Source organism: Rhinoderma darwinii, chromosome 2 (assembly GCF_050947455.1).
Source record: "Rhinoderma darwinii isolate aRhiDar2 chromosome 2, aRhiDar2.hap1, whole genome shotgun sequence".
In the NCBI taxonomy this organism is placed as follows: Eukaryota; Metazoa; Chordata; class Amphibia; order Anura; family Rhinodermatidae; genus Rhinoderma; species Rhinoderma darwinii.
This window is the reverse complement of record NC_134688.1, coordinates 242688519-242715418: the sequence shown is the minus strand read 5'-3', so window position 1 is coordinate 242715418 and position 26900 is coordinate 242688519. Positions and strand designations below refer to the sequence as shown.

Below are 26900 nucleotides of genomic sequence, written 5' to 3'. Positions count from 1 at the left end.
TTCTGTGCTGCTTAAGTTCATAATATATCTTTATAGAGGTTGCCTGTCCATATCCTTGCTAGAGAGCTCCAAATCCCCTGCTTTACTTCACACAGCCAAATAGTTACATAATGTCAGCAGTTGCCACAGGAGGTAAATTCATGAGGGCAGATTTACTGTCCACAGCTCTCATCAACCTCAATGATACATCTGTGTTCAGTAAGCTGCGAAACTCCTCTTAGTAGCAGTTGAAGGACCACATTTTTACATATTGTCAATTACAATGGGCGAGATTTCCTAACAAAGTTGTTTGATGTTTGCCAACAAAATGGAGGACATGATGCACTAAATCTAATTGTTTTAAACACTTTTTGCGCCTATACTACTTAAACCATACTAAAGCAGTCTAGAAAAATGGACGTGGCTAAGAGAAGTGTGTACAAAATAGGTGGAAGGAACTGCAGCACTCAGAGTTTCCAAAAGATGTATTGGCCTTTATTCACCAAGTAAAAAACGACAACGTTTCAACCCATGTTGGGTCTTTATCAAGCATGCTGGTCTGGGTTGAAACGTTGCAGTTTTTTACTTGGTGAATAAAGAACAAAACATCTTCTGGAAATTCTAAGTACTGGAGTTTCTTCCACCTATTTTGTATAAAAGCCGTCTCTTTGTACCTGGGACGTTTTCGCTGTGTGCACCACCCTTCATTGGGGATTTGCCTTGTCCTCCTCTGGAATACAAACCTTGGCATCATTTGTGCATATTCACAGCACACTGCCTATACCCATTACCCATGAGAGCAGACAACTTTTAAGGCTGAGCTGCCCATAGGCATAGACGTGTTCTAATAAAAGGTTACATTTTTTGGTTTTTTTCTACTTTTGGTTAAATATTGTAATGTGTTTTTTCATAACTAAGAAATAATCATCTGTTGTAACTTCATCTACAGAAATAGAATCCAGAATCTAGACTTCAATAATCATGGGGAAAGCTTTCAGCTGCTGCAAGCTGGTTCCCGATGCAAAGAGCAAAGTAAGAGTGACCCGCCATGAAGACACACAGAAAACAAAGAAAGGAAAAAACCACCACGAACCAAGTAACAGTTGCAAGTATAGTATTACTCCAGTCATCAGTGCTGATCTGAAGGAGACTCTGACAACTACTAAGCCACCAAGCGTCAAGATGGACTCAGAATATCCAGTCCTCAAAGATCAAGTGTCCACTCAAGAGCAACAAATATTTAATGTTCCACAGCGCATCATACTACACACATACACCAAGAAGATTCTAAAATGCTTAGCAGATTTTCCGTGCCGGAGATGCTTCCAGCTGTACCACCTTTCCCCAATAGATGTAGTAGAGTGGATAACAAGCATAGACAGACAACTTCTCCTTCAAGGATGGCAGGGCCAAGGATTTTTAACATCAGGCACTGTGGTGTTCCTGTACATGCTTTGCCGGGATGTCATCTCTTCCGAGATAAAAAGTGAGAAAGAACTTCAGGCAACCTTGTTAACATGCTTGTATGTGTCATATTGCTATATGGGACACCAGATCTCCTACCCACTAGGTCCCTTCCTTGTAGACGGCAGAAAGGAGACCTTTTGGTACCAATGTCTGTCCATCATTGCACACGTGAGCTCAAAGATGATGCGTCTCAATACTGACCCAAAGTATTACAGTCAGATGTTTGTGAGCCTTAGAGCTGAAGGAAGACAAGCAAATGAAAATCTTCTTATGAGTGGACTACCGGGAATGATGGCCAGAGAGGAAAGTTCACACGGATCATACTACACTTTATATCTCTGAACAATATTCCATCAAAAATAGGCACCACTCCAATGGGAAATGAAGCTTCAGTTTGTGGTAGCTCCTAAAGAACTAAAACTTTCTCCTGTATCCATCGTGTCTACAAACTGCCAGGAAGTGACATGTAATCGGCCAACAACAGAGCTCTCAAATGTAATTTACTCTCCCAGCGCCGGTCTCTATCAGCAAGGATTAGTCTCAGTAGAGAAGTCCATAACTACGCACTCCTGTAGAGCAGTCTCTTGGCCTTACATGCAGTGGGAGGGACACTTGGTACTCAAGGCCGAGGTTTTAAAATGTGCACTACTCCCCCCACCCTCTGTCATGTCTGGACCAATCTTAGTCAGGTCTAGGAGCCAGCGCCAAAGTTACAAATCTCTGTCCTTGATACATGCTGTCATGTTACTATTTGGATACATTCTGTCGTGTTACTACTTGGATACATGCTGTCATGTTACTACTTGGGTACATGCTGTCATGTTACTACTTGGATACATGCTGTCATGTTACTACTTGGGACTGTGTGCATATTACCCTTTTATCACGCTAGGTTAGACTAAAACCTTTTACTATAAATAACAAGACAAACTACCACTGAACTTTTAAACGTGGGTTGACATGGACGGTCGGCCACAGCTTTATTTATTTATAAATTTTATATTTTCAAAATATATAGCTGTAAACCATTATTAATGAACCCGTATGCCAGCCCGCCTAAGGCAGGCTGTAGGTCGTACTTTTCCACAAACACCGCCTGCTGTGACATAAAATAAACAAACACTAAAATAAAAATAAATAAAACAATGACAACCAAAAAAGGCCATCAAACAACATATTGGACTCCAACATTGGAGTGTCATGAATAAACATAACAAAAGCCAAATTGTATGCAGTTTCCTTTCTTAGTTTCATCAATCATTTAGCCTTTTTTTTTTTTTTAAACCGTTCTTTTCCTTTGTGTTATTCCACTTTTTTTTTTTAACAACAACATCCTTTTTTTTTTCTTTTCATAAATATATACATATTTTCTCTTTCTTTGTTTTTTTTTTTGTTTTTTTATAAGAGTAAAAAATTGGGAGGGAGGGTTGGAAAAACAGGTAAGTGTACACACGATTCTTTGGCAATACAAATCCCTGAGTGGTAACAGCCAAAAGAGGAAGATGTCCTCCCTATCTGCCCTTATAAACCCTAGCCTGGGAGGGTGTGTAAGCTGCTCTATAACTCCCCCCAAAACGCCCCCATGGGCGGGTGCCCCACTGCTATAGGCTCCTTATTATAAACAACCTATGGAACGAAACCCACCTAGCTTAACGTAACCAAAATTAACCCCTTTATTGCTACCCAGTCCTGGGTACAACGGCCAATAAGCCTGGGTGTCTTCAAGACTGTGTGCATATTACCCTTTTATCACGCTAGGTTAGACTAAAACCTTTTACTATAAATAACAAGACAAACTACCACTGAACTTTTAAACGTGGGTTGACACGGAAGGTCGGCCACAGCTTTATTTATTTATTAATTTAATATTTTCAAAATATATAACTGTAAACTATATTAATGAACCCGTATGCCAGCCCGCCTAAGGCAGGGCATGTAGGTCGTACTTTTCCACAAATACCGCCACGAGGAGGATGAGCATGCTTATCTGCGCACACCTCCTCCCCCACGACCTCCGGTCAACCGAAACAGAGCCTCCTCCATACCATCTTGGAGCCCGGACAAAAAAATATCTAAGCCGATATCAGTGAGGTGTACCCCGTCTTGTAGCAGCAGACACCGATTGTCACCTTCCAACTGCCGGTGCCTAATCACCACACCTCCACCAGCCCTGACATACCTGGACACCCTGGTTTTAAGCAGCCTCCTGCCCCTTTCAATTGCCGCCTCATCACGGGCCCCTTGCCAATCCGCCCTGTGAATGATCTCAGATCACAACAGCACCAATTCGTTAAAAAACAAAGTAAACCTCTCAAAGTTGGACTGGATCAGTGCTATGCGCTCAATCAAGCGAACGGAACATAGGTCATTCCCCCCGACATGGATAACCAGTACCTTAGGACCGACTCGTTGTCCGCTTATGGCCACCACCTCGGGCAACACGTCCAGCCACCTCAGGCCTCACAAACCCCTCCAATGAATGTCGGCTCCCAGCAGACACAGCGAGAGACCTCCTGGTCGTATTGCCGCTCTTCGTTCTGCCCAAAAAACGTAAGAATGACCAAGTATCCATATAACGGGGTGTGAACCTAGAACGAAAACAATAAGAAGTTATTTCAAAATTAAATCCGGGCGGATATAACCGGCAAAACAGTCAGAGCGCCAACGCCCAATGCGCCATACCTCCTTATCAGATAGGCCCAAGCCACTGGCCGTGGTAGCGGCTCCAATGCGGAACGAATGTGTTCCGAACTCCTTGTGGGGAAAGCCAGCATGAGTTAATGCTGAACGAAATATAGACGTGAATTGAAACCTAGTGAGTGGTTTACCATTGGCATGTGACAAGAATTGCGTACCTGACGCACGAACATTTATATAAAGTGTGACGGCCCAGACAGGGCAGGCCGGACCGGGAACCGGTCTCAAAAATACCCAACACCCTTTGCCAAAAATGTCTGTCTTCGACTTCCGAATGCGGAATCGAACCCCTGAATTGGACAGTGCAACATCGTCAGCTAACAACCCGCCAGGCCGGGTAGCCGACATGGCTATCAACTCCGAGATACGTAAAGCCCCAAAAAAGGCCAACACAAAGGCCGCTGAAAATAAAGATATTTCGAAAGGGGAAGAACAAACATGCTCAAGGGCCTGTAACAATTTTATGAGAATTGGGAATGAAACCAGGCGTCGGGCTTCTCTTTTAACCGCGGACTTCTTCCAACCCTTTAGAGCCTGCGGGCGGATTTACACGAGCGTGTGCGTTTTGCGGGCACAAAAAATGCGGCTTTTTGCACCCGCAAAAGGCGCTTGACAGCTTAGTGTGTCATGATCATATGGTGCGCGGCTGCGTGCTTTTCGCGCAGCCGCCATCATTATGACACTCTGTTTGTATGTTTCTAAGGCTGGGTTCACACGACCTATTTTCAGGCGTAAACGAGGCGTATTATGCCTCGATTTACGCCTGACAATACGGCTCCAATACGTCGGCAAACATCTGCCCATTCATTTGAATGGGTTTGCCGACGTACTGTGCCGACGACGCGTAAAATGACTGCCTCGTCAAAGAAGTGCAGGACACTTTTTTGAAACGTAATTTGAGCCGTTCTTCACTGAATTCAATGAAGAACAGCTCAAATGATCGGCCATCAAAGACGCCTCGTAAAATGCGAGGATGAGTTTTTATGTCTGAAACGACTCAGCTGTTTTCTCCTGAAAACAGACTGTCTTTTCAGACGTAAAAGCCAGTTCTCGTGTGCACATACCGTAAACAGAAAAGCACGTGGTGCTTTTCTGTTTACATTCATAGTTTGAATGCTGTTGCGCGAATCACGTGCGTCCCACGGAGGTGCCTCCGTGTGGCATATGTGATTTTCACGGATTCACGCTGCACAAAAATCACTGACAGTCTGCACTGCCCCATAGACTAGCATAGGTCCGTGCGACACGCGTGAAAAGCACGCGCGTTGCACGGACGTATTACACGTTTGTGTAAATCCGCCCTAAAGAAAGATTTGGTTACATCTGGCCATGCGCGCAATTTAAAGAAAAATGCCAGACCCGAAAGGTTACGCTGCTCTACAGCCCCTGAGACCCCACGGTCATATAACCTAGACAGGTACACCAATACATAACCACGTAGGGTAGCGTCGTCGGGACCCAGGGGACGGACCCCAACAACATCCAACCACTCATTCCACGCCTTACCGTATGTAGCCCAGGTAGAGGAAGCGAGAGATCCAGCATCCTCCACAGCATATCCGGGCAGCTGGCCTCTTCCAAGTCCGCCCATGGGCAGAGGGAACGGAAAACATGCTAATTAAAACGGGAAAGGGCGTCAGCAACATTATTTTGAACACCTGGAATATGTCGTGCCCTAAACTGAATGTTGTGCTGCAAGCATCTAAGCACCAAATGCCTAATCAGAACCACTCCCGGCATTGAAGAGGAAGTTAAATGATTCACTGCATGGACCACGCTTGCATTGTCTGACCAAAACACCATGGATGAATTAGCTAACATATCACCCCACAATTCTATTGCAATTATGATAGGGAACATCTCCAGCAAAGTTAAATTCTTGTATCAGCCCCGAAGGCACCATGCTTCAGGCCATGGGGCCGAACACCAGGAAGGGCCCAATATAGCCCCAAAACCGGCTTTTTCCGCCGCATCCGTGAACAACTGAATCTCTTGATTGGACACAGTAGGTGACCTCTAGTAGGTGTGCCCGTTGAAATCAGAGAGAGAAGTCAACCATACCTGAAAATCACTCCTCAGGGCGGCGGTTATGCGCACGTAATGAGTGGGCAACCGAACGCCGGCCGTAGATAATGACAGGCGACGCGAAAAAATACGTCCCATGGGCATGACTCTACTGGCGAACACTAACAGACTTAACAAGGATTGAACCTGGCGGAGCTGTAATTTCTTAACCGAAATGGCCGCTGTCAAATGCGAGCGCAATTTGATGACTTTGTCAGCCGGTAATCGGATCTCCGAAGAGACAATTTCTATACCAAGGAAGGACAACACTGTAGTAGGGCCTTCAGTTTTCTCTTCGGAAAGGGGGACACCAAAACGGGCTGACAAACTGCGAAAAGAATCCAGCAATAATTGGCACCGCGGCGACGCAGCTAGGGCCTGCGAAAAGGAAATCGTCCAAGTAATGTGTAGCCGATGTATACCCTGAAAAGTCCTTTAAAACCCATTCCAAAAAGGAACTAAAAACTTCAAAATAAAAACATGAAATTGGACAACCCATAGGGAGGCACATATCATAATAAAACTGTCCAGCTAACTCACAACCAAGCAGGTGAAAACAATCCGGGTGAACGGGTAATAGCCGAAACGCCGATTCGATGTCCGATTTGGCCATAAGGGCTCCCTGCCCCGCTTGACAAACTAACTCCACCGACCTGTCGAAGGAGACATACGACACCGCGGACAGGTCTTTATCTATGCCGTCATTGACCGAATCGCCTTTGGGGTAGGACAAGTGGTGGATCAAGCGAAATTTTCCCGGTTCTTTCTTGGGTACCACCCCTAACGGGGATACCCTGAGGTTAGAGAAAGGTAACTCAGAAAAAGGGCCAGCCATCCGGCCGAGCTCCACCTCCTTGTTCACCTTGTCTATAACAACCGATGGGAATTCTCTGGCGGACCTTAAATTACTGGAAAAATTCGGTGTAGATTTGTAAATAAATGGGATAAAGAACCCGAACGAAAAACCAGTCCTAATTAGGGCAGCCTCCCCCATCTTGGGGTAACGGTCTAGCCAGGGGAGCTTCTCTAGAACGCGTATTGGGGTCCTCAACCCTACCCGTACTGTTGGGACGCAGGACCTGGGCAGTCTGCTGGTTACAACGGACTGCTGGATGAGAACTCCCACAAGTTGACCAATCGTGCTTGAATTTGCAGGAGCCATAGAACTTGCAGTGCCCTTCATTGAAGAGCCAGCAAGTCCCTGTACGCCTGTTGTTTTGAGCCCCGACCCCGGCGGAGGAACCGCCAAACGTGGATGGAGAGGGGGCTGCTGGTTGAAAGGGACGCTGAGACATCATGAGCCTCAGCAAAACATCTGTAGCTTTTGTATCCCAACCTACCACTGGCCTTTGCGCCATACATCTACGGAACTCCTCATCATAGCGCCACCAAGCGGAGCCCCCATGTGACTTATATGCGCTAAAAATAGTATCCAAATAAACAAACAGTTGAAAAGACTTATCGGGGAACTTCTGCAAAACCACGCAACCCAGCACCGCGAAAGCCTGAAACCAGTTATTAAACGTTCTTGCAACCCGCGGTTTGGACGGGGCACCCCTTTCAAAGCGACGCTCCTTATCAATTGTAGCCGAATCCACCGACACCAGGGACCAAAAATCAATATAATCATTCCTTGCTATTTATTCCCTGGTGTCATCCGACAAATGCGCCCCCAAGGGGGGATACCACAAAAATAAGTATCCCTGAAGGCGGGCAGCGAAGAGGATACCATGGACGTGGAGGCTTCCACTAGCGTTTTTTTGCCTCCACCTGCGAAGTGGGCATGGATGGAGCCGCCGGAGCCCCCACCAACAGGGATCACAACACATGTAAGACTTCTGCATCAGATTTTCCCCCTGAACCCCAAGCCCGAAGGCAGTCATACTCACCGTGTCCTGTAGCGGATACCGGGACCAATGCCGATGATGGCGCCGGTGGAGGTACAGGTACAGTGGGTGCTACTGGCCCCTCCGCAATGATCGGCCTTGCTGAGCGACGGCGAGCAGAGGAGCGGTTGCTATGGCGACGTCTGTCATGGCTGCCGTGCGGACTGCCGTGGTGTAACGACCCAGTGCGTGAGCTCCCAGTTTGTGAACCAGAAGACGACCTTGATGAAGATCTCCTATGCCGTGTACAACGTCTGGTCGATCTGCGAGATGAACGGTGTCTGGACGAGCGGCGAGAACGAGAACGGTGGGTCCTAGTCGTCCCCTTGAGTAAACTGAAGAGGCCCTCCCAGTGTTTCCTGCCGGGACGTAAGCTGGGCCTAAGCCCGCGGGTATGACCTGCCCGGGCTGTATGGGGGTAGGTGGTGGTGGATGAGGCTGTTGCACCCCGCGAGCAGGGGAAAAAATCTTCTCCACTATCCCTAACTGAGCCAGTGTCCCCATCGTCCAACGGGGGGTGGGGGGGGGGTGGAAGTGTCATGCCACCTCCATGCTGCAGAACCTGGGAGGGAGTGCTGCGTGGCTATCCCCCCAGGTGTCCCACATTTAACAGGCCGGCCGGCTGCCGGTAGGGGGGCCCTCTTCGCACAGCTGTTGCTCCTGCTGCTGGGTTGTGGGTGGGCATGCTCCTTGCAGCCGCCGGGCGAGACCTAACGTGGCCCATGCTGGTCGGAGACTGCAGACCCGGTGAGAGAGGAATAATATCCTCGTCGGGCTCCGTCTGCACTTACCACGCTACTTGCGGCGAGAGTGCGGTCTGCGCATGCGCGGACCCTCTAGCCGACAGCGAGCGAACTCTACTGTTGCCGGAGGGTGAGAGACGAGCTGGCGGCCTGGCGCGATGGGAGGAGCGAAGCGCAGGGAGTGTGGTGGGCAAAGAGGACGCTAAAGCCACATTCTCTTGTATAAGAGATTGCAGCCATACTGACCCCTCTTCTTGCATCCTGGTGCGGATAATCTCTTCTAGCTATTGCCGGTCCATCACAAACAGGTAAGTGTACACACGATTCTTTGGCAACCAAAATTAACCCCTTTATTGCTACCCAGGCCTGGGCACAATGGCCAATAAGCCTGGGTGCCTTCAAGTACATTCTGTCATGTTACTACTTGGGTACATGCTCTCGTGTTACTACTCGGATACTTGCTGTCACGTTACTACTTGGATACATGCTGTCATACATCGTGTGCCGACACGAGGATCCGTGCGGGGCTATTTGTGCAAATCTACGCATAAGGTGAGCTGGAGGCTTCGTCTCCCCCTTTTTTCTATCATCTGCCTTACAAGCAGATACATTTAAATTAAAAAATATGCTAATTTTTTCAAACTTTTCTCTAAATTTTGCTATTTTTCACAAATTAACACTCAATGTATCGACCAAATTTTACCACTAACATAAAGCCCAATGTGTCATGAGAAAACAGTCTTAGAATTGCTTGGATAGGTAAAAGCATTCCGAACTTATTACCACATAAAGGGAAATATGTCAGGTTTGAAAAATGGGCACTGAGCCTTAAGGCCAAAATTAGGCTGTGTCCTTAACCCCTTCCCGCAATTTCACGTACAGTTACGTGATGGGAGATGGTGTTTTCCCGCAATTCCACGTAACTGTACGTGAAACAGATGGAGCTGGCTCAGGAGCTGAGCCAGCGACATCACCGCCGGGTGACAGCTGTATGTTACAGCTGGCACCCTGAGGTATCGGCCAGGACCGGAGCTAGCCTCCGATCCGACCGATTAACCCCTCACATGCTGCGTTCAAGAGAGATCGCAGCATGTGAGGAGTTTATTTCCACCGGCACCCCAGCAACGTGATCGCTGGGTTGCTGGTGGCTGCAAAGGCGATCGGAGGGCTAATACTTACCTCCCGGTCAGCCTGTAATGGAATCCTCCTATGTCCCGTCGTCGGCGGGGCCCAGGAGGCTTCCGGTGCCATCGGCAAGATGGCGCCGGCTCAGCTTCCGGCTCAGAAGCTAGGCCGGCGTCATCAGCAGTGGGTGTCCGTTGTATGTCACAGCGGACACCCAGATCTATCGCCAGAAACCGGAGCTAGCTCCGATTCCTGGCTTTAACCCCTTCGATGCAGCAATCCATTGTGATCGCTGCATCCTAGAGGTTTGTAGCAAATCGGCAGCCATGCCATGCGATGGCAAGGCTGGCGACTGTTACTATGGCAACAGTAGCCCCAACAATGGACTCCTGTCTGCCATTTCGTAAGCTGATTATGCCCCACCCAGAGGCGGAGCCTGATCGGCTTGCTGTCAGTGAACAACTGACAGTTCCAATACATTGCACTACATAGGTAGTGCAATGTATTAGAACATCAAACAAACAGTTGGACATTCAAGTCCCCTAGTGGGACTAAATAAGTGTGTAAAAAAAAAAGTGTAAAAAAAGTAAAAATAAAAGTTGTAAAACATACAATAAAAGTTTCAAGTAATAAAATAAAACACAATCGCCCTTTTTCCCTTATCAAGTAATTTATTATTGAAAAATAATAATAAAGCAATACATATTTGGTATCGCTGTGACCGTAACGACCTTAACTATAAAAATATTATGTTATTTATTCCGCACAGTGAACGCCGTAAAAAAAAAACTAAAAAATACTGACATAGTTGCTATTTTTTGGTCACTTTGTCTTCCAAAAATTGAAATAAAAAGTGATCAAAAAGTCGCATGTACCCAAAAATGGTACCTATAAAAACTATAACTCGTCTCGCTAAAAACAAGCCCTCATACTTCTCCGTCGTCGAAAAAATTAAAACCGTTATGGCTCTCACAACTTGGCGACAGAAAAAATCCATTCTCTTTACAAAAGTAATTTTATTGTGCAAAAAGTTGTAAAACATAAAAAGTGCTATAAATTAGGTATCACCGGAATCGGACTGACCTGCAGAATAAAGGTAACATGTAATTTATAATGCGTGGTGAACGCTGTATAAAAATAATCAAAAAACAGCAATTCTGGCATATTTTTTTAGTCACCTTGCCTCCCCAAAAAAAAAAGGATAACAAGTGATCAAAAAGTCGCATGTACCCCAAAATGGTACCAATAAAAACTACAGCTCGTCCCGCAAAAAAAAACAGCCGTCATACCACTACATCTTTGAAAAAATAAAATTAGTTATGGCTCCAATAAGCCAAGAAATAAAAATATGCAGTTGTGCCAGCCCGAGGGGAACGTTTCTTCTGTTTCAAGTGGCGAATTATCAAGCCCCTAAAATTAGGGAACCAGGAAGGGGAGGGCCCAAACAGAACTGCTGGAAGCGACGGTGCCCGTATTATACCAGGACAACAGTTCCCAGCAAAATTCCTCAAACTGCAAAGATCCCGAGTGTGGACTAAAAGGGGAATAAGTAAGAACCATTTATTAGTGCGACACCGGCCTGTGCAGAAAGGATTGTGTCACAGCGTAACAAATATCTATGGATTATTTTATTGTTTTTTTTTACCCCATTATTATACCACCTGACTATGCCCCTTATATACTCCGCCCGGCTTACATGTACCCCCACATTATAAACGGAAACACCAGTAAGACTCCAAACAAAACTACTACAAGCAAAATCCACGCTCCAAAAGCCAAATGGCGCTACCTCCCTTCTGAACCCTACAGTGTGCCCAAACAGAAGTTTACTTCCACATATATGGCATCGCCATACCCAGGAGAACCCTTTTAACAATTTTTGGGGTGTGTCTCTCCAGTGGCATATCTATGGAAAAAATCCCATTTTCACTCTGCAACATCGAGTGCACACCAATTTCTGCCAATCACCTGTGGGGTTAATATGCTCAGTACACCCCTAGGTGAATACCTTGAGGGGTGTGGTTTCCAAAATGGGGTCACTTCTGGGGGGATCCAATGTTTTGGTCCCACAGGGACTTTGCAAATGCGACATAGCGCCCAGAAACCAATCCAGCAAAATCTGTACTCCAAAAGCCAAATGGTACTCCTTCCCTTCTGAGCCCTACTCTGTGCCCAAACAGCAGTTTATGACCACATATGTAGTATTGCTGTACACAAGAGAAGTTGCTTTACAAGTGTTGGGGTGATTTTTTTCCTTTATTTGAAATGAAACATTTTCAGCTAAAACTACGTCTTATTGAAGAAAAAGGATTTTTTTTATTTTCAATGCCCAATTCTAATAAAATCTATGAAACACCTGTGGGGTCAAAATGCTCACTACACCCCTAGATGGATTCTTCAAGGGGTGTAGTTTCTTAAATGGAGTCACTTTTTTTGGTGTTTTCACTGTTTTAGTCCCTTATGGGCTTTGCAAATGCGACGTGGTCTCCACAAACCATTCCAAAAGCCAAATGGCGCTCTTTCCCTTCTAAGCCCTGCTGTGTGTCCAAACAGCCTTTTATGACCAGAAGTGGGGTATTGTTTTACTCGGGAGAAATTTCTTTACAAAAGTAGTGGTGTATTTTCTCTTTTTAGTCCTTGTTTAAATTAGAAAAAATTAGCTAAACCTACATTTTCTTTGAAAGAATGTAGATTTTCATTTTCACGGCCTACTTCCAATAATTTCTGCAAAAAACCTGTGGGGTCAAAATGCTCACTATACCCCTAGATAATTTCCTCAAGGGGTATAGTTTCCAAAATGGGGTCACTTTTGGGGGATTTCCACTGTTTTGGCGCCAAGAGCCTTTCAGACCCGACATGGTGCCTAAAATATTTTCTAATAAAAAGGAGGCCCCAAAATCCTCTAGGTGCTCGTTTGGTTCTGAGGCCTGTGCTTCAGTCAATAAGTGCACTAGGGCCACATGTGGGATATTTAAAAAAACTTCAGAATCTGGGCAATAGATATTGAGTTGCGTTTCTCTGGTAAAACTTTCTGTGTTACAAATAAAAATAGATAAAAAATTAATTAATGCAAAAAAAAAAAAGACATTTGAAAACTTCACATCTACTTTGCCTTAATTCCTGTGAAACATCTAAAGGGTTTAGAAACTTTCTAAATGCTGTTTTGAATACTTTAAGGGGTGAAGTTTTTAAAATGGGGTGACTTATCGAAGGTTTCGAATATATAAGGCCCTAAAATCCACTTCACAACTGAACTGGTCCCTGTAAAAATAGCCTTTTGAAATTTTCTTGAAAATGTGAGAAATTGCTGCTAAAGTTCTAAGCCTTGTGATGTGATAGAAAAATAAAAGGATGTTCAAAAAACAATGCCAATCTAAAGTAGACATATGGGTGATGTTAATTAGCAACAATTTTGTGTGGTATTACTATCTGTCTTACAAGCAGATACATATAAATTTAGAAAAATGCTAATTTTTGCAATTCTTCGCTAAATTTTGGTGTTTTTCACAATTAAATACTTAATGTATCGAGAAAATTTTGCCAGTAACATAAAGTCCAATGTGTCACGAGAAAACAATCTCAGATTTGCTTGGATAGATAAAAGCATTCCAAAGTTATTACCACATAAAGGGAAACATGTCAGATTTGAAAAAATTGTCCTGAAGGCCAAAACAGGCTGTGTCCTTAAGGGGTTAAGGGGTTAAATCACCGCAAAGAATTAAACTGCCTCTTTGTATTTTTTGAATTTTCCTAAGTACTTTATTAGGCCCCATGAACACGACCAGAAAAAAATCTCCGTAATTGCGGACCGTAATATGGTCCGCAATTACGGACCCATACAGTTCTATTGGCCGTGGACACCTTTCCGTTTCACTACGGATGGGTGTCCGTACCATAGAACTCTGCCGGAAATTATGGAGCATGTCCTATTTTTCGTATTTTACGGGCCATGCTCCCACAGTTTGTATGGGAGAATGGCCCGATAATGCGGGCCACAGCCGTGATTACGGGCATGGCCATGATTACAGGCACGCCGTGTGCATGAGGCCTTAAGAAAATGGATTTGCTTGCTGTTAGGAGCATATGCATTGCAAATCGTGTATATTTGTTTATTTAGTTGGCATACCAGCACAAGGAACATGCCTTTTGGGTCAGTTAATACATTTAATTCTGCAAATATTAAAGTACATTTAAAAGCAATCAATGCTCCTGCCTTTTTCTGGGTATGGGCATGATATACATGTGGGAAATTCATATTTTTGATTCTGTCGGCATCTATTTCTAAAAGATGAGTCTCTTGGGCACATATAATGCCAACATTTTCGGACCTGCTTTCAGACCAAAGTGGGGATCTTTTGAAGGGGTGATTAACCCCTTCAGGACCCAGCCTCTTTTGGCCTTCAGGACACAGCCTATTTTTTCAAATCGGTCATGTGTTACTTTATGTGGTAATAACATCGGAATTCTTTTACCTATCAAAGCGATTCTGAGATTGTTTTCTCGTGACATGTTGTACTTTATGTTAGTGAAAAAATGTGGTCGATAATTTTGGTATTTATTTCTGAAAAACACCAAAATTTGCAAAAATTAGCATTTTTCTAAATGTAAACGTATCTGCTTGTAAAACAGATCGTAATACCAGGCAAAATAGTTACTAGTTAACATTTCCCATATGTCTGCTTTATGTTTGCATCATTTTTTGAACGTTCTTTTATTTTTCTAGGACGTTACAAGGCTTAGAACTTTAGCAGCAATTTCTCATATTTTAAAGAAAATTGCAAAAGGCCATTTTTTCAGGGACCAGTTCAGTTCTGAAGTGGCTTTGAGGACCTTATATATTAGAAAATCCCCAGAAGTCATGCCATTTTGAAAACGGCACCCCTCAAGGTATTCGAGTCAGCATTCACAAAGTGTTTTAACCCTTTAGGCGTTTCACAGGAATTAAAGTAAAGTAGAGGTGAAATGTACAAATGTTATTTTTTTTGCCTAAATTAATTTCTAATACATTTTTTTTTGTAACACCGAAGATTTTACCTGAGAAATGCAACTCAATATTTTATTGCCCAGATTCGGCAGTTTTTAAAAATATCCCACATGTTGCTCTTGTGTGCTAATGGACTGTTCTTCACGGTGATCTGGTTTAGGCCTCGGTAGTCAATGCAAGGTCGTAGCGATCCATCTTTCTTTTTAACAAAGACGAACCCCGCTCCGGCCGGGGATGAGGATTTACGAATTAAACCCCTCTCCAGGTTCTCCTTAATGTAGGCCGACATGGACTGGGTCTCTGGCAAAGAGAGAGGGTACACTCTACCACTAGGAGGAGACGATTCAGGAACTAGGTCGATCGGACAGTCATATGCCCGGTGTGGCGGCAAGGTCTCAGCCTCCTTTTTGTTTAAGACATCGCAGAACATGGAGAAACAAGAAGGCAACCCTGTCAAAGACTGAAGAGGAGCAGGCTGTGGCTACTGGATATGGCCCAGACAGCGGTCAAGACACTTCGGGCCCTCTCCAGAGTTCCAATCCAGGAAGGGGGCGTGCAGACGGAGCCAAGGCAAACCCAGCAGCACGGGGTTGACGGCCTTGGACAGGACGAACAGGGAGATGAGTTCAGCATGAAGCGCTCCCACTTGGAGTTTCAACGGCTTGGTTATGGACACAACTGGGTCAGGCAATGGCAGTCCATCCACCGAGGCAACGATCAACGGCCTTTCAAGCAGGATAGTAGGCAACTGAAGGAGATCCACAAGGTCCTGGCAAATTAAGTTGGCCGCAGAGCCGGAGTCCAGATAGGCGGAGGCCTGATGGCACCTCTCGCCAGCAATGATGGTTACGGGAATGAATAGTTTGGAAGAGAGTTTTTGATTCAACGCGTTGACGCCCAGGGCTGTCTCTCCAACCAAACCTAGGCGCTGTTTTTTTTGGCTTGTGAGGACACAGACGCACAACATGGCCAGCGAGGCCGCAATATAACCAAAGTCCAGAGGTGCGCCTGCGCTGTTTCTCCTGGACCGATAATTTTAGACGGTCTACTTGCATCGGGACCTCGGGTAAAGCAATAGAAGCAGACAAGAGGGGTTGCTTAAAGTTGGGCGCCAGTCTAGGGCGCCGACGCTCCTGACGAATCTCGTGAGATCTCTCCCTCAGCCTTATGTCTACCTGAGTGGCAAGCAGAATCAAGTCGTCCAAGGCATAAGGCTTGAGCAGCCAGTTGATCCTTGATCTCGGACGACAGGCCATGCCAATAGGATGCCACGAAGGTCTCATTGTTCCAGGATAGCTCTCCTGCCAGAGTCCGGAACTGGATAGTATACTCGCCCACGGAGGTGTCCTCTTGGCGAAGGTTGAAGATGGCAGTGGCTGCCGATGAGACTCGCCCAGGCTCCTCAAAAACAGTTCGGAATATTAGCACAAACTCCTGGAAATCTTGGGTCTCGGGTCCTTGACGTTCCCAGATAGGATTAGCCCATGCCAGGGCCTTGCCAGTAAGGAGGGATATGATGAATGCGATCTTGGCTCCGTCCGACGGAAATGCTCAAGAGTGCAGGGTAAAGTGAATGTGGCATTGGTTCAGAAACCTCCGACAAGCACTGGCGTCTCCAACGAACCGAGAGAGCAATGACAGCGAGAACCGAGGATCCGGACAGGAACTGCCAGGAGGAGTAACAGGAGGATCGACTTAAAGGGCTTGCATAGAGGCAGGACGAGAAGCAACTAGCGCGCCTAGCTGCTGCGCTATAGAGTCCACTGCCACAAGGAGCTGATCCTGCCTAGCTCGGAGTTCCAGCAGATCCGCCTGCATGGCTTGGGAGGATGTCAAGCCCTTGAATTGACCAGCGGTGTCCATGGCCAGAGCGTACTGTCACGATGCGGGCCGTGGACCCACTGGGCCGTACCGCGTAGCGGGATGGCAGCTGGCCAAACAGGTAAGTACAGAGGCAATCGTAGAAAGTAACGAGGCAGGCACGTCCAGCACCAGGCGGCGGGAAGACGTCAGGTGAGGTGTAGTAAATCAAGCGTAGACTGTAGCACGGCAACAGCACAGCACGTCACTAGAACTGGGTAGCACGGAAACGGGATACAGGAACAAGGTACACTGGGAAACTGGAAGACACTGGGAGACGATAAGCATGACAAACTATGGGTAACAAACAACGTTTTGGCAAAGAGCAAGAGGGCAGAGCCCTTTTTATAGCCCAGGGCATCTTGGGCTATCTTGGAGACTTCCTGCAAAAATGTGCGCACTGGCCCTTTAAGACGCACGCCCGCCGGAGACACTCAAAGTTCGGAAGTGAGTGCCGTCACCTCACAGGAGGACGACGCTGCAGAGAGGTAAGATGTCCATGACCATGGCCGTCGAGGTTTATGGCCGAACGACGGACCGTGGCCATAGACGTTACAGATAGTCTCCTGTAGAAGCCTCCCATCCACAGAAGCAATGGACAAAGGTTAGTTCTTGAACTGGGATTTTGTAGCGATTAACCAGGGACTGGCACAGGAAATTCCCAGCGGATCCGGAATCTAGAAAGGCTTGGACGCAGAAAGTGGTTCCTGCAGAGGACAGTTTAGCTGGTATGGTCATCTTTGAGAGGGTGATACTCCACCTAGGGTAGCCTCTCCTACTTGCCTTAGGCGTTGGATTTTTCCGGCCTTACTGGACAGTCTTTGAGGAAGTGCGTTTTTCCACCACAGTATAAACATAAGTTCATCTTGCGTCTATTCTGGCGCTCCTCAGGAGTGAGTCTTGTTCTCTCCACCTGCATAGGTTCATCCGACCGAGAGGAAGATGAGGCAAGAAGAGGCCGTTGGAAGGTTGGTGCCAACCGTGATGTCCGATTGCCCCGAGCAGATTCTTGTTGTTTCTCACGAAAACGAATGTCAATCCGATTGGCAAGAGAGATCAAGTCATCCAAGGATGGTGGAAGGTCCCGGCCAGCAAGTTCATCCTTGTTTTGGCCCGCTAGACCCTCCCAGAAGGTAGATACTAGAGCCTCGTTATTCCACTGGAGTTCTGTAGCCAGGGTGCGGAATTGAATGGCGCATTGATTAACGAATCCCCTGCAGGTCTTGGGGTTACCCTCATAGCGGGCAGGCGTAGGTAAATGTAGTCCAGGACTGTAGACAGGAGCTTGTGGTGGTGGCGGTGGCGGAGGCGCTAGTTCGTTCAAGCGAGTGGACACATTTTGCAAAAGCTGAAAAAGCTGATCTTGGCGGACTCTTTGTCTAGAAAGTTCCTGAGCCATATCAGCTGTGTCAGGCAGGGCTGTATCAAGGGGATCCATGGCTTGTTCAAACTATCACGGTTCTCACCTGGTTCATTTGTGGATCCTCTGTGTCACCCGGAAGATGGTGTTAGCAACCCAGGGCAACGCTTGGCACAGCAGGTTTAGAGGCAGTCGGATATATAGGCCAGAAGTCAGGACAGGCAGCAGACGTCGTTACGGGTATCGATAGAAATAGGTCAAGGCAGGCGGCAGGCAAAGATAGTCAAGTTCAGGCAGAGGTCAAAAACGGGAAATCCAGACGAAGGCAGAAGGCAAGAAAACAGGGTACAGGGAAACTCACGGGGAACTTGGTTGAACAAGCAAGGATTGAGAGGAAGGAGGATCGTTAAATAGGAAGTCTAGGAATTTTGGCACGCGCTGGCCCTTTAAGAAGGAAAGTGTTAGCGCGTGCGCCCTCTAGTGGCTGCAGCCGCACATCGTGGATGATGGCCGTGGAGGGAGGTGAGAGATGCAGTTACCTGACGACGCCCAGAGCCTGCAGAGCGTCCGGATCGGGTAAGTGGAGCTCTGGACAAGCATGAGGAAATGGAGGGTGCAGGAACCAGAGCAGAGACCGTGGAAGAGACGGGGAACGGCACGGCAGCTGTTACAGTTACTACCACATAAAGTGAGATATGTCAGATTTGAAAAATAAGGCTCTGTCAGGAAGGTCAAAAGTGGCTGCAACTGGAAGGGTTTAATCAATTTGATTCTCACTTAGTCAAAGTAGCTCTTCGACCTCTACTGCGGAGGGCTGTCCAGCATTGTATTCTGGATAACGCCTGTTTTAACTACACCAACCTTTTGCTATGCCTGACATGTTGTTCAGAATTAATAGCTCATTTCAACATGGTCTTTGCATATAGGACTCATGTTTCTATTGAACTAAGTACTATTATATGTACTTATCTGGCCCCAAGAATTAAACATGTCACTATCACTACTCCATGAATAGTCAGGCATATAAAACTCTCTAAAACGACATCAAAATATTAGTCAAGAGCGTGGTAAAATATCAGCACTAGGCAATTATCATAAAAACACAGCATTTTCAAAGTCTGGATTTTAACCCATTACAATGGTAATTGAAAAATGCAGTCTAAACAAATGCAATATTGAGCTACTTTTCTTAAATTATTAGTGAATTGGTTAAAGTTCACCTATGAAAAAAAAAACACAGGCCTCATCCATAACCAATATAGCGGTCCTTTTCATCTAAAATATAGGTGTGTTTTCTGCCATTAACTTTAATCAATTTGCTTCTGTAAGAGTAATCAATGAATTTAAACAACTGTATAATATTTCTACTTATAAGATCTGCGCTTATAGAGTTAAGAATAATTTGTTTAGCCAAGAAGAATGTGTATGGCCTTGGAGCTCAGTTAGTATGTTATCAATAGACACATTTTTGGAACTATATTGCTGTTGTGCTCTGGTTGCTGGCGTTTGCACTTCACATTGGTATGGGCATGGATTGGCATTGTGGGCAACAGGTTAAGGGACAGTTACCAAGTATCGTATGATAAGGAGTCCGGCTCCGTGAGGTGCCTGGTAACCCACCATATTTTAGAGGGCGGTGCTAAAGACCAAGAGAGTTTAAATGGGTTTTCCCGCCAAAGAAAGTTTGTTGCAGTTGGTTCCTGTAAGAAAGATGGAATGCTGTTATTATCTAGGTAGAGAATAAATTGAAGTTCTGATAAAAAGCCTCCCACAGGTCCTGACCAACTTCAGCATAGAGCACATCATCAGACATGGGTTCAGTGAGATTGGATCAGTTATGAAACATAAAAATCGTAATAATTAATACTGGGCGGCTGCCTAATACTGGGCGGCTGCCATCAACCAGACCGCTAAGAAGGTCTTGAAACGAAGAAATTTTACCTCAACTTTAGAACCGCCAAGCACTGTACTGTCTAAATTGTAACCGCTAAGCATTTTTACTGCAGAAGTGAGTAAAGTGGAGTTTGAACTTTTTTACTGTGTCTCCTGACAATTATTTTGCTGCGCCATACCTCTACAGGGTAGTTGTTAACGGAATGATTTCCTCACCCCACCCTGTTCCTCTTACACTCGACAGGCCTGCCTTGGCCTAAATCGACAGAAAAGACAATTGAAGATCTGTTTGATACCTCAATCTGCACTGAGGCAGGCCTCTCAAGTTGCCCAAGTGTGCCTATAGTCTGCACCCTTGAGCGACCTGACTGGCCTGCCTCGGAAAAACAGACATACAGAACATAATCTTCCTCAATTTAAAGTAAGAAAAACACAAATAAACAAAACTCAAATTTTTTTTTAAAGAAAAATGTGTTTTTATTCTTTTTTCCAACTCTAATTTTTTTTTGGGCGGGGGTTTCTTATATATATATATATATTTTTTTTTTTTTATTTTTTTTTTTTTTTAGAATCTACTATCAAAATATTCTAATTTTTTTTTAGGATTTAGGACATTTTGGGCCAAATAATCAGTTGCCCAAACATTGCAAATATTAGTAAGATATTTCCAAAAACATTATTTATTTTTATATATTTTTTAAATGTTATAATACTTTTTTATTTATAAGTTAAAGGCAATTTTCTATATTAAGGAGAAGAGGAAGAAATATGGCGATGTCTTGAACTAACAGCCCTTCTATTTTCAAATGATTTCTTTAGCATAGCACCATAGTGCTTGAGTTAATAATGTGTAGAGAGTAGGAGTCTGAAAAGTTAGGAAAATTATGGGTTCTTGGTGTGGAATGTGTGGGGACTAGGGTGGGGGATAAGACTAGAATGGGCATAGGAATGAGATACGGGATGGTAGTTGTAAAAGGATTTCACAAATGCTTCAAGTGAGTATCATCCGGTATTAATTCATCTGCTCGGGCATCATTTGCTTCATCTAAGGGAGGAAAGTTTGGAAAAACTAATGATTCGTTGACCGCTGAATCAGACTTAAAATCTCCTTTTTAAAAAAAGTAATCTGCTCATCCAATCTCAACAATACATTTCGTGTGTACCTTTCAAAATCCTCCCACTTCCCTGGATGACCCCTACCAGATCTGTTCCTCCTTATTAACTCCCCAAGAGAAGCAGTAATGGCTGCTTGGGGAGTTACTAACTCATAAAAGGGTTCTGGTAGGGGAGCCCCAGTTTCCTGAGTAGAGGTTTGAGCAGGGGCGTAACTAGGAAAGACTGGGCCCCATAGCAAACTTTTGACTGGGGCCCCCCCTCCCCTGGGTGTCACACAACCCCCCCCCCCCTTGTAGATAGTACCTTTTTTACAGCCCCCCTGTAGATAACGCCATACAGCCCCCCTCTGTAGATAGCGCCATACATCCCCCTGTAGAGAACGCCATACAGCCCCCCTGTAGATAACGCCATACAGCACCCCTGCAGATAACGCCATACAGCCCCCCTGCAGAGAACGCCATACAGCCCCCCCTGTAGAGAACGCCATACAGCCCCCCTGTAGATAACGCCATACAGCCCCCCTGTAGATAACGCCATACAGCCCCCCTGCAGAGAACGCCATATAGCCCCCCTGCAGAGAACGCCATACAGCCCCCCCTGTAAGGAACGCCATACAGCCCCCCCTGTAGAGAACGCCATACAGCCCCCCCTATAGGGAACGCCATACAGTTTCCCCCTGTAGGGAATGCCATACAGCCACCCCCCCCCACCCCCCACTGTAGGGAACGCCATACAGCGTTCCCCCCCTGTAGGGAACGCCATACAGCGTCCCCCCTCCCAAAAAAATGCGACCTACAGTGTGTCCTACAAAATACATGTATCCCCTCTCCACATGATAGGGGATACATGAGTGATCGCTGGCAGCGATAGGGAGAACGGGGGACTGAAAGTCCCCTGAAGTTCTCCATGACTAACCTCTGACTTCCGGCGTCTGCGCAGCTCACTAAAAATGAAAGGAGCGCTGGTCACGCATGCGCACTAGCGCGACCGGCACTCCATTCATTTGTATGGAGCTGCCGACACAGACCCCGGAAGTCCGAGGTTTGTCATGGAGAACTTCAGGACTTTCAGTCCCCCGTTCTCCCTATCGATCATGTGGAGAGGGGATACATGTCTTTTGCTCTATTTTGAGCCTTCAGGACCAGACACAGTTTAGCCATTTTTAGCACGTGTTAGTTAAATGGCTATAACTTTTTTATTTGTTGGGCTAACGACGTGATTTTTGCGACGTTTTTTCCGTAGACAATGCAGGTTTCATTTTTTATCATTTTTATACACACCTTTTTTGCTATTTTAGAATTTTTATTCATAAAGTTTGAAAATAATAGTAAAAAAATAAGCTTTTTTACATTTCAGCTATTTTTTTTTTGATAATAACATAGTTTTACCCTAAAATAGACCTTTTATTTGTGATCGTCATTGTCTACCGTAAATTTTTATATATTACATGTCTATATTAGGGTAATTGGGTCAGCGCTAGCGTTACAACAATGATTGGCAGGGGGAACTTTTTTTTGGGGTGGGTATTTTATGTGTATTTATTATTTACATTTTTTTTGCACTTTACTTTACTATTTTTTTATTACTATGGTCTGTCCCTCAGAGGTCAAAGAAGACCTTTGGGGAACTTTATATATTTTTTTCTTTCTTTTACACCATGTTTTTCCCCTGTAGCTGGAGCTGCACAGCAGCCCAAGTTACACGGGAAATCAGCCCTCTCATAGTGACGATTGTCACTAATAGGGCTGTGCTGGGTCTAGTAAGACCCAGCAGCAGCCTGACACTAACGGCACCCGGCGATCATGTGACCAGTCACATGATCACCGGGAGGAATAGAGACAGCGCCGCTGCTGCGGTCTCTATTCCTGTACACAGCGCGCATTCAGCACTGTGTACAAGTGATCAGAGAAGACAGAAGCAGCGAAAGCTGCTTCTATCCTCTCCTCAGCGTCCCCGGCAGTCACTGACAGCCGGAGACCCGACATTCAGCTGCCCGATCGCGCGGGCAGCAAGTTAAAACCCGAGCCGTAGAAAGTCTATGGCTCGGGTTTTAAGGACCCTGACCGCTGGCCGTAAAAATACAGCCAGCGCTCGGGAACCAGTTAATGGCGGAGCGGGGAGATACCTCCCTGCTCTGCCGTAGTGTTCAGTGGCGTCCCGCTGTAGCAGCCATAGCGGCTGCTAGCAATGCCGGTGGGCGACACGGGCCCCCTCATGCCGCGGGCCCCGTAGCAGCCGCTACTGCTGCTACGGCGGTAGTTACGCCACTGGGTTTGAGGGATAGAAGGACCAGCAGTAGTGTCTTCAGTGATTGCCGGCTCCCTCGAGCTTGATGTTGTTCTAAAAAGAAATAGAAAATGAAGTAAATGATCATAAACAATTGCTCATATAAACCAGTATGATTTTAAAAGCTACACATATTTTAACACCTCTATCATACCGTTTTTCATTCTTTATATTTGTTCTTCCTTCCTAAATAAATCCGTTGGTGTTTTGGTTTTGCTTGTAATATCTTCAATGTGCCACATGAGGTCCTTTGAAGACAAGTAAAACATAAAAGCAGTTTGTGACAGCATTTTATATACATAGATACCTCAAATTCAATACAGCGTTGGTGTTACATATTTTCGTGAATTATTTTAATTGATTTGATTCATTCATCACAACCAATATAACACAACAGAAGCAGTACAGATTTACAAGCAAAAATAGGTTTGGTACTTCGTTTTATACTGTGATTTTCCAAACTTTGTCACCACCACTGAATGGAAATGTGGCGGTATATTCCCCAAAAGACACGCGCCATATTCATCAACAGATGTGCAATGTGTTGGGGACTATGGCCAAATTGGTGGCTGAATGTAAGGCCACTTTTACTCTGGCGTATTTTGGTCAGTATCTTGCTTCAGTATTTGTAAGTCAGAACCAGAATTGGAACTTACAGAGAGAAAAAATGTAATGTAAAGATTTGCACTTCCGTGTTTTGCATCCACTTCTAGTTTTGGCTTACAAATAATAAAGCAAAATACTGATAAGTATACAAGTGTGAAAGTGGCCTAAGTAAATCCAGAGAAGCAGCCACAGCTTGCAGATCACGGGCCTGTTCCCTGTAATCTAGGAGCAGATGCTAAATCCGGTTTGTGCTTAATGCAGACGTGAGTGCCGCACATAAAATGCAGAGATGACTTAGGCCAGCACAAGAAGTAAACACCGTTGGGTTCTTATGGGGGCTTCTGTGGTTGATTACGGGGCATCTGGGGCTGAGGCACTCTGTCACATCTGTGGCAGGCACTCTATGTCACATCTTTGACTGCCCCTCTGAAGGACAACTGTGGAGCGCACACTGGGGGCTTCCAAGGCTGAGGAACTAATGGGTTTTCAGTAACCCTTACTGATGGGCGCAGCTAAGGCACTTATGGAGGCACATTTGTGGCATATACTGTTAAGGAAACCCATGTGACTTATTTAGGAACATCATCCTAATAAAAATGGTGATGAGAAACATTTGCACAGCACTGTATAATGTACTGCTTTAAAATTTGCGCCGCAAAACTTTCTTTTGCTTTGGTGGAAGGATGGTGCACTGATTTAGTTGAAAGGTATAAACATATCATGTTTTGGCTTTATGTTGGGTTGGTTGTACTGTGAAGAATAAACAGGAAGATAGTAGTATTATTTGAGAGAGAATATTTAGTACTGGTTTTGAGTTTTGTTAAAATAGTATGTTTTTTTGACTTATGCTATTGGGTACTAAAATATTTTCTCAACGCATTAGCATACAACAATGAAATTTTTATGCTACTTAAGAAAATTATGCACATACAATACTTGAAGATCTAGAAAATATATTTATTGATCACCAAAAAATTATTGCATTATTATTAGATTTTCCTTTTGAAAGTTATTTAATAAAATGTACTATGTTTCCTCATGTGGTGGCCGCTGGCAGCCTGAATGTGATTTTTTTAAAATCTATATCAGTGCGGATTTGGGACCCTGAATCAGAAAAACAAGGCTCTGACTATTCTAAAAATATATTTGGAAATTTACACGAACAGCAAATTGAAAGCAGTGACTGTGCAAATCGATAACTGTAATGACATCATGGTTTCAGCTATTCACATGGAAAATGTGATGTGTATAAATAGGTACCTAAATGTGCTTACAGAGGCTGCTCTTATTTTGGCAACCTGCTCTGTTCATGCATTGACCTTCTAACTGTGTGCATTGTGAATCACTGTGGACGCAGTCTGTAATGTACACAATGTAAGACATTATATTACTAGGATAAAGCTCAGCTGTATTGGATACTCTACTGTGTGTACCAGTTCAAAAGGGAGGTCAAAACCATTACGCTTGAGTAGGCCAAAAAAGTCATGTAAAGGGCAATGCTAAATAAAGAAAGTAATTGAAAAGAATTGTTTTCCCATTGGCAAAATAACCAGATCAGATGGCAGCCAGGGAATTAAACACCGGAATAGCTAAGTATAATTTTTAGAAAATCCATGTTAAAAATGAAAGCACTATAGAATGTATAAGTCTACAGGCACAATCTGTTTCTGTAGTTACCCCAGGGGTGAAAAAAAAATTATTTGCACGGCTCTGCCCAATATTCAAAGTAAGGAATTCCCCATTGTTAGGCCCCGTTCACAAGGCATTTTTTGCAGGCGGAAAAATCTGCCTCAAAATCCCTTGAGGAATTTTGAGGCAAATTTTGACCTGCCGGCAGAACACTTGCCACGTTTTTCGCTGCATTTTTCGGCCGCGGCCATTGAGCGCCGTGGGCAATAAACGCCGTGAAACCGCTTTCTCTGCCTCCCATTGATGTCAATGGGAGGTCAGAGATGGGAACGCCTGAAGAAAGGGCATGACTCTTCGTTTTCCCACGAGCGTTATTTTTAGCTCCCAACTTTCAAGTAATGTTGAGAGGGACATCTCAATCAAGCTGCGGCAAATTGTTTTAACGTTAAGCGGTGCTTCTAACCCCGTCCAATCTCTGTTCATACACACCCTTTGCGCTCCCAAACAGCTGTATTCCCCCTAGGGTGCCCCCACACAGTATAATACCCCATAGTGCCCCCACACACACAGTATAATGCCCCCACAATGTATAATGCTCCATAGTGCCTCCCCACACAGTTTAATGCCCCCACATGCAGTATAAGGCCTCCCCACAATATAATGCAACCATAGTGCATCCACACACAGTATAATGCTCTCATAGCGCATCCCCACACAGTATAATGCTCTCATAGTGCATCCCCACACAGTATAATGACCCCATAGTGCCTCCCCACACAGTGTTATGCCCACACACACATTATAATTATCTCCACAGTATGAAAGTTCCCTTTGATATGGAATAGGTCTGAGTGCAACTCAAAGACAATTTATTCTATTTTCTCCTTTTGTTTTAATTTATTTCGATCTTTTCTTTTCGATTGTGAAGAGAGGTTTCACAATCTAAAAGAAAAGATAAAAATAAATGAAAACAAAAGGAGAAAATAGAATAAATTGCCTTTGAGTTCCACTCAGACCTATTCCCTATCGAAGGAAATTAAAAAAATTACCTTTTAGGATCACTATAGCAACCAGGGAAGCCAGAACAGCGAATGGAATCATGATAAATACTGAGAGTGAAACAGACAATACAACAAATACTTTACAACCACAGGCGAATAACATTTCAGCTGAACACAAACTGTGGAATAAGATCTTAATTATCT

At 44.9% G+C, this 26900-nt stretch overlaps 1 protein-coding gene across 1 annotated transcript; it reads left to right on the top strand.

Annotated features, from left to right (window-relative positions):
* Positions 1–960: 960 nt before the first annotated feature.
* Positions 961–2611, top strand: LOC142741798 (cyclin-dependent kinase 5 activator 1-like). The gene has a single exon (XM_075851131.1). The coding sequence runs from the start codon at positions 961–963 to the stop codon at positions 1786–1788; it is 828 nt and encodes a 275-aa protein (XP_075707246.1). The 3' UTR covers positions 1789–2611.
* Positions 2612–26900: the final 24289 nt, after the last annotated feature.